We start from the raw sequence: 8303 nt of genomic DNA, 5'->3' as shown, positions 1-8303 counted from the left end.
TCAAGCATTTACATTAAAAACTGTCGCATTTGATGAAGTGGAACTGCTGATGATGATCAGAACAGAACTCTTCAACGACGCATAGTACATGTTTGGTGATTTCGATTTTCGATTTTGACTTGGACTGGGACCCGGACTCATACCCGGATCCGGTTCGGACCCGGACTCGGACTCGGACTCGGACCCGGACTCGGACTCGGACCCGGACTTGGACCGGGACTCGGACCCGGCCTCTGACTCAGAGACCCGGACCTTGACCCGGAAAACCACTATGATACCTAAACTAAATAAACCACTATGATTACCTACCATAAAATGTGGGTATGATGATGCCAAACCCCTCCCGCTCAAACTCCCGTACACCGCACCGCATGCGCCGTTAAGTGGGTTAGGTTAGGTTTGAACTGCGATCCTCACAGAACCGAACAAAAGTGGGTTAGGTTTGGTTAGAACTGCGAGTCTTACAGAAACGAAATGCTACTAGAAAAGTGGGTTTGATTAGGTTCGAACTGCGATCCTCACAGAACCGAACTGCTATCAGAGAAGTGGGTTAGGTTAGGCTAGATAACTACGACCCTTACGGAAACGAAATGCTACTAGAAAGTAGGTACTGGTTTTACCTCCTTTTCTACATAGTGCACCATCTACCATAATCTTTCACCGGGCCCCATAGAAGTCGGTTTTTTTTCTTAAAAATTATTACTTTTAAATAGTGACTTACCTTCCGGTTTTGGCATAAAAACCATGTTTCAGCCAATAAACTACCGAGCCTGGTAACTCGTAACTGTAATTTCGGTAAGTTACCTAGTGAGATAAATTATGTTTCGGCCGAAACTAGAGCAAAACCAAACCTTTTGTTTCGGTCGGGCACTACTTTTAAGAACAAGCAAAATGTGACGTTCCTCGGGTAAAGGTACCTTATGCCGGTTGCCGCTTACGCTAGTATTAACCTTTTCGACGCCGTGTCAAACACAAAAGCTGTCACTCGGACGCCACGTCACCCAAGTGTCAAAACTGAAATTGAACTTTATGCATATGCACGTAGGTTTATGTTGCTCTGTGGTCTGTGACCGATTAATCGGTCTTTGGCGTTGAACCTGCGGTGCGGATATATCGGTCATTGGGGTCCAAAAGGTTAACAGCGCTCCAATAATAATGCGGCGCCACGCGACGTAAGCGCCATGAACCACCTTTACCCGATGAACGTCACATATTACCTGTTCTTAAAAGTGCCTAGTGTCCGACCGAAACCGTTAACGTCACATACGTTATTTAAACATACTTAATACATTTTGATTTTATTGATTCCAAAACATAAAGTATGTGCAAATCATTACAGCAGAACCTGTTAGCTGAAGTAGATGGCGCTTTACATATGGTAAAGAAAAAAAAACAGTATTTTTCAGAACGTTTATTTACCATCAACACTTTAATATATTAGATATTATAATACACAGAAACAACGAGTCGGTCGAAACAAAATGATATACAAATTTCGACTTTAAATTACTACAATATATGATTTCCTATCAAATGGCATCTTACGCTTCAAATGGACTATTATGTAAGACTAAACCCAACTGCCAACGTAGATCCTTGTGGCACCCTGCCGTACTTAGTAAAATAACGATACTTCATAGCCAAAGGTTCCATTGGCTTAGAATATATGCATTGATATTTTGAACCAAAGGTAGGTAGGTATATCAATTACATACTTTATTTAGTATTTTAGATATGTTGTCAAATATGTTTAGTTATAAATGATATTTTGAAGCCCAATCCTTGATTCATTCAAAATGATTAATTCAGACTAAAATCCCCATAGATAATAGTTAAAGACAGCCAGTCGCTATGTTATCTTACCACTTTATTAAAATAATAGGTACATAATATTCGATAGAGCCAACAATCGTTGTGCGTTTCTCAATATTGGCGATACGTCACTGCTACGCCAAGTAGATTTATCGTGACAGGGCCTCTTTATCCACTTCTCGATTTATTTTGCCTCTATATAATCAAAATTGCAATCAGTTTGGCGGCATGTTTTGAGAAGTGAAGATCATTTCACGAAAAAAGAAATTAATTGTTTTTTTTTTATTTTCACTTTTTACCAACACTGTAAATTTTTAGAGGCCCTTGGACGCAACACTGATACAAACCTTACATCTAAACCTACTTATTCGGGTATACAAACGAGAGCGAATTAATCAATTCAGCGCTAATCACGACACGTTGTCGTTTTGCCTCTACGAAGCCTTTTCGCTACATACGGGGAAATCCATGTTATCGGCTAGCGGTTACGATGTAGCGCTACGACCGTGAATGTTACAACATAAGCAATGTGTTTGTCGACTATGCGTCATAGACGCATTTTAGCTCTACAAATTTAAAATCTATTTAATGATTCTTGAAATTTGCCTTGTCTAAGGTCATTTAAATTATTTGAGAATAAAGTACCTATATGAGGATATAGGTACTTTATTCTCAAATAATGCTGCTGGGTGAGGACCCAGCAGCATAAAATCCTTCAATAAACTATCAGCAGTGGACGCTAATTTAAATGTAGTAATTGACATGAATTGTACGATTTATTTAAAAATCGCAAAAACATTGAAGCTGTTATAAATGTTATAATCACAAAATTAAATCGAGTCAACACTATAAGGTGACTCCAACGACGAGCTCCACTGCGTCGGTTTGAAAGCGTAATGGTAAACATTGTACATTAAGAGTACTTGCAAATTAATAAAGTAAACACTTAATTGTAAACTATTAGAAAAATCTATTACTTACCACTAGATCTAGGTACTAAATGACAAAAAGAAACACTAAACATGTGATTTGAAACATGCTTAACTATATTATTTAAATTATAACAATAGGTAGATAAATTTTACAAAATTAGAACACAATATAATATTATCCGTGAAACAGTACACTGTTCCATCGTAAACCAATATAAATTAATTAAAAAACATTTCGGACATGATATCTACAGTAGACTTAAAATAAATTACAACAAAGTAATAATTTTCAACAGTTTAAACATAACTATTAAAGTAACAATAATAACCTCCACCTTTTTTGAAGTCGGTTAAAAATATGTACAATGTATTGTGATATTTAGATTTGGAATAGCAGATAAATATCAAAAGCAACAGTAAGTAAGTATACATCTAGGTATTATTATATAGAGTATACAACGGTATCTATTCTATTTGTCTACGTCACAAGGCGGTTAGCCCGGACTCCCGTGGTCGCGTTCCGATACTTCTCTTTCCTTTGGTGCTCGTTGCTGGTGAGGAGCGCCTCCACCGCTCCGGTGTGACGCCTCGCGTGGTCCGGTAGGAGCTAGGCCTTCCTAAGCCTGCTGTGATGCCGCTGAGGACCCTGGCCGCTCCGGCCTGGGTGGTTCGGGTAGGTGTGGCGATGAAAAGAAACTCAATGTTTCACATGCACGTATATTTTACGTTAATCTACACTTATTCGTTCGTACACTGACGCCTGATGCGTGACAATCGTGACACGACAACTACTATTCTTAGAAAATAACTATACTGAAAACACACGCGGCGTGGTCAATGGCTGCGGCCAAGTCTAGCTTCAAACCCGGCAGGAATGCAACCTACGTGCGTTCGCTACAACGCTCCGAATCGTCCTGGTCCGGAAATAGAATCCATCGATATGAAGTTTTACCATAATGAATGTAGTGACATACCATTTAAGTTACGCTTGAGCCTCTAGGAAATTGGCCTACGATTATTGCACACGGCACATGTGAAAGGTGCTTGCACTTGGCGTAAACATTCCTGCGGGGGGGAGGCCAGAGTTGAGCTGATACCTTGAAGCACAATGGATTAGCTAGTCTAACTTACAGCACTATCAAACATTGACCACAGCAAAGTGGTGACATGAAAGAACAAGTTACCAACTAAATACTTATAAAGAAACAGTACCTAGTACAGTTGCAATTAGAAATCAGTGAGTCATCTTGATATAAATAAATTCAATTTAAACAGTAGGTACCATAAGTTGTTAACATGTGACAATACCAAAACATAACTTATAAATTAATACAGTTAAGTACACTCTACTGGTAATTTACACAATTTGACAACGGGCCGGATTAAGTCGCCGCCCTGAGTTTTTAATTTAACTGATCGTACAATATCATCTGCACCTTTAAATAATTGAATCACTCTACCTCTACGCCAGTGGAGAGGGGGTGCAGTTTCATCCTTGATTAATACTAAATCATTTAAAGCCATGTTAGGAACATGATTGTACCATTTGAGTCTGGTTTGCAAATTATTAAGGTAAGTAATATGCCATTTAGCCCAAAAGTTTTGTGAAATCTTTTGTAAAGACTGGAAATGTGATAAACATGCTACATTAGTGTCTTTCCACGGGTACTCAGGTACCGATAGCAATGGTTGCCCTATAAGAAAGTGGCCCGGAGTGAGTACTTCCAAGTCACATGGGTCCTCGGATAAAGGAACCAGAGGCCGTGAGTTAAGCACCGATTCTACTTTGGTAAATACGGTTGAAAGACCCTCGAAGGTCAGTATGCGGTCCCCTAACTCACGCTTGAGTAGGTTCTTACTACTCTTGACTGCGGCTTCTACCAAGCCTGACATGTGAGGGGCACCAGGAGGATTGAACTCCCAGCGGACACCTTGGCGACGAAATTCCTCCTGGAGGACAATTTCGTTGTCAAGTAAGAACTGACTAACCTCCTTGAGGTATGAGCTAGCACCTTTGAAATTTGTACCTTGATCGCTCCTGACTAAGGCGGGCAGCCCTCGTCGACTGACAAACCGTGTGAACGCCGCAATGAAGGCCTCGGTGCTCAGCGACGAGACGAGTTCAAGATGTACGGCTTTCGTTCCTAAACATACGAAAACACACAGATAAGCTTTGAGTGATTTAGCATTTCTGAGGTGACTACTTTTGACCCAGTAGGGACCGGCAAAATCGGTTGCTACTCCTGAAAAGGCACGAGCCGCCGTGACTCGGTCCGCTGGCAAATCTGCCATAAACGGGGCCTGCGTTGAAGCGTTGAATCTGAAACACGACATACAGCTATTGATTACGCGGGATACCACACGTCGCGCCGACGGGATCCAGTAACGTTGCCGGAGTATATTGATGAGTGCGCTCGTTGAAGCGTGACAATAGGTACGGTGATAATGCTGCATCAACATTTGAGTCCATTTATGGTCTTTAGGTAGAAGGTATGGGTGCTTAGCATCGTAACGTAAGCATGAATGCCGCAGTCGCCCTCCGACGCGAATGAAGTGATTCTCATCTACGAAAACGCTGAGTTTTTGAAGTGACTTGCAAACAATCTTGCCTCCTTTCAATAACACGATTTCATCTCTGTAAGCATCCAGTTGAACGTACTTAATCCAGTGGTTCATTGCCTCACGATTTTCGTCGATCGTTAGCGTAGGGCGAACGTTCCGTTGCGCTTTCGGCAAACGAACGTTCTTACAAAATCGCAATACGTATGACGTCACATTGATAAGCTTGTTGAACGAACTGACTCGTGATAACAGAAACTCCTCCCATGACTTCTCGGCCGGCGTAATGTGATGTAACTGTTTGAATCCGGGTAAATCTGGTGACATGGTGACCGGCATCGTCGGCCACTGTGACTCATTCGTCATTAACCATTCTGGGTTCCACCAAAGATGAAACCCGATGAGGTCCTTCGCCGTAGCCCCCCGCGATGCGACATCGGCAGGGTTCGACTCCGATCTGACATACCTCCATGTCATAGGTCGGGTTGACTGTTGAATATCTTGAACACGGTTACCTTCAAAAGTCTGTAGCACATGAGGCTTTGTGTTCAACCAACATAGCACAATTCTGGAATCTGACCAAGCATTTATGCTGTCAATCTGAACTGATTCCTCGTATGCCGCTGCGACGTGGTTTAATAACTTATAAACCAGGTGAGCTGCATTTAACTCGCTCTTCGGAATGGTTTGTTTGACTCTCCTTGACGCTACGCGAGTCTTAGCTATCACTAACCGTACTAGTACATTCCCTGACGCGTCCTCAGTCCGGAGGTACACGCAGGCTCCGTAGCCGAGCTCCGACGCATCTCCAAAGCCGTGGAGGGAGTGTGACACCGCACCGGGCAGAGTGACGCACCGCGGAATCTGTAGCTGACTCAAGTGATGTAGATCTTGAATGAGTTCATTCCATTGAAGGTCTTGAGTATGGGACAGTGGCTCATCCCACTGTAATCCATCTGTGAACAGTGATTGTAAAAACAGTTTGAATCTAAATATGATTGGTGCGCAATAGCCACACGGGTCATACAGTCTAGCTATGGTACTCAATATGCTACGTTTCGTCGTTGGTTGGCCCAACGGTATGTTGAGTTGATACGACATGGAATCTGACATGGGGTTCCACTGTATCCCTAATACCTTTATGAAACTCTTGTCGTCAGTGTCAAACTGACGAGGCATCTCACAATGCTCCTGCGGAAGATCCTGTAATAATTCTCTGCGGTTAGACGACCATTTGCGTAACTCATATCCAGCGCTCCGCATGAGTTCTATGAGTTCTGATTTGAGTTCTTGGGCCTCGGTGAGTGAATCAGCCCCAGTGAGGATGTCGTCAACATATACATCTCTGCGCATGATATGAGCAGCCGGTGAGTCTGGATGCTGGGCTTCCCAGTCATCAGCTAATCGAAGTAAGGTCCTTATCGCGATGAAAGGACTGGAGCGTAGTCCGTATGTATTGGTATTTAACTCATATACCTGTACATCCTGCGACGGATCCTCGCGCCACAGAATCAGCTGATAGCGCCTATCGCTGGGGTGTATCCACGTTTGCCGGAACATCATTCTGATGTCGGTCGTGAAGACAACTTGATGACGTCTGAAATTTAACAATATTTGAGTGATATCATTTTGAAGCGGTTTGCCTGAGTGAAGGCATTGATTGAGCGATACTCCGGTGCTTGAGTTAGCTGCAGCGTTATATACGACGCGGATCTTTTCGGATCCCTTTTTGAAAATTCCGTGGTGGGGTATTACATAGTGTTCGCTCTCGAAATTAAAGTCTGATTTGGACATATGACCAAGTGCCTCATAGTCCCTCATGAATTCCTTATATTTTTCAGCAAATACTGGATTTTTGGCCAGCCTGGCCTCCAACGAAATCAGTCTACGCATGGCTAGAGCCCTAGACTCGCCCAGCTTGGGTCGGTCTGCCCGCAGCGGCAACCGCACCATGAATTGGCCATTATCTAAACGTTGAGTAGTGGAGGTATACAACCTTTCACATTCGAGGTGTTCTGGGTGTTGCGGCCGCTCCTCGGGGGGCTGCTCCACTCTCCAAAACCTTTCTAGGACGTCCTCGAGCCGAGTAGCATGGATGCCGTAGTCCTCTACTGATGTCCCGGCGGTCGGTGTTGTTAATGATGATGGGTAATTCCAAGTTGCCCCCATCAGCACGTGACCGAAGCAGGTGCCGTACGCCTCAACACCTGGAATGTTAGTGAGTATCTTTGAACCAGTGTATATATAATTGAGCACATCCGTTCCTAGAATGATGTCCACATCCTGCGATTTATCCAAGGCAGGGTCAGCTAATTCAAGTTTTGATGAATCCAAATGAGTCCTGATCTCAGTATCATAATAAGGTATGTTTCCCGTAACCCTGTACATGACTGTAGCTACTACACTGATGATAGGCACTGTTTTCCCGCGTGGTTTGAATACAAGCTTAGCAATCGTGCCTGGCACATTTACCTTTATGTCACCTACTCCAAAAATATTATTCCCAGTAAACTGTTGGTGTACTTTGAATCTTTCTACAAATGATTTCTTCACTACGGAGCACCCCGCTCCCGAGTCAAGCAAAGCCCTAGCTTTAACATAAGACCCATTGCCTGATCTGACCATGATCACAGCTGTAGGAGAGACACGAATTGGCGCCATTCGTAGTCTTTCCTCCGGTGCACCAACAGTGGCCTGATCTCATTGTTCAGGCTCAGGACTGCTCCGAGTCCCGAAGCGCAATGAGTGGAATGACTGCTGCGCCGCTTGAACACGCGCGCCTACCTTAGCCCTCGGTATATGACCGGTGGGAATCAGCTGAGCCGGCTGAAGCGCACTATGAGGTGACCCTGTCTCCCTCCTTTGGGGTTGGTCTGGTACTGACGGCTTGGGAGACTGCGGCTTCGCAGCCCTCGGCGGAGATGTAGTCCGTCGCTGGGGAGACGGCCACCGCTCCGGCAGCGTGACTGCTCTCGACGTGCTTGGCGTGGCAAGCGGCAT

The 8303-nt window shown here is 43.8% G+C and overlaps 1 protein-coding gene across 1 annotated transcript; it reads right to left on the bottom strand.

Moving 5' to 3' along the window:
- Nucleotides 1–6156: 6156 nt before the first annotated feature.
- Nucleotides 6157–7964, bottom strand: LOC134668709 (uncharacterized). Its single transcript, XM_063526150.1, has 2 exons — nt 6780–7964; nt 6157–6259 (listed from the first exon to the last, which is right to left on the bottom strand). The coding sequence occupies exons 1-2, from the start codon at nt 7962–7964 to the stop codon at nt 6179–6181; spliced, it is 1266 nt and encodes a 421-aa protein (XP_063382220.1). The 3' UTR covers nt 6157–6178.
- Nucleotides 7965–8303: the final 339 nt, after the last annotated feature.

This window comes from Cydia fagiglandana, chromosome 11 (assembly GCF_963556715.1).
Source record: "Cydia fagiglandana chromosome 11, ilCydFagi1.1, whole genome shotgun sequence".
Lineage (NCBI taxonomy): Eukaryota > Metazoa > Arthropoda > Insecta > Lepidoptera > Tortricidae > Cydia > Cydia fagiglandana.
The sequence above is the reverse complement of the archived record's forward strand: the minus strand, read 5'-3'. Positions and strand labels throughout refer to the sequence as shown.

What these genes read in the sequence shown, in the direction of transcription:
- LOC134668709 (XM_063526150.1), bottom strand. Translation starts at nt 7,964, where the DNA reads ATGGCGCCAATTCGTGTCTCTCCTACAGCTGTGATCATGGTCAGATCA. An exon ending in ATCCGTCGCAGGATGTACAG is followed by an intron (nt 6,260 to 6,779) that starts GTATATGAGTTA and finishes CACTGTTCACAG; the next exon opens with ATGGATTACAGTGGGATGAG.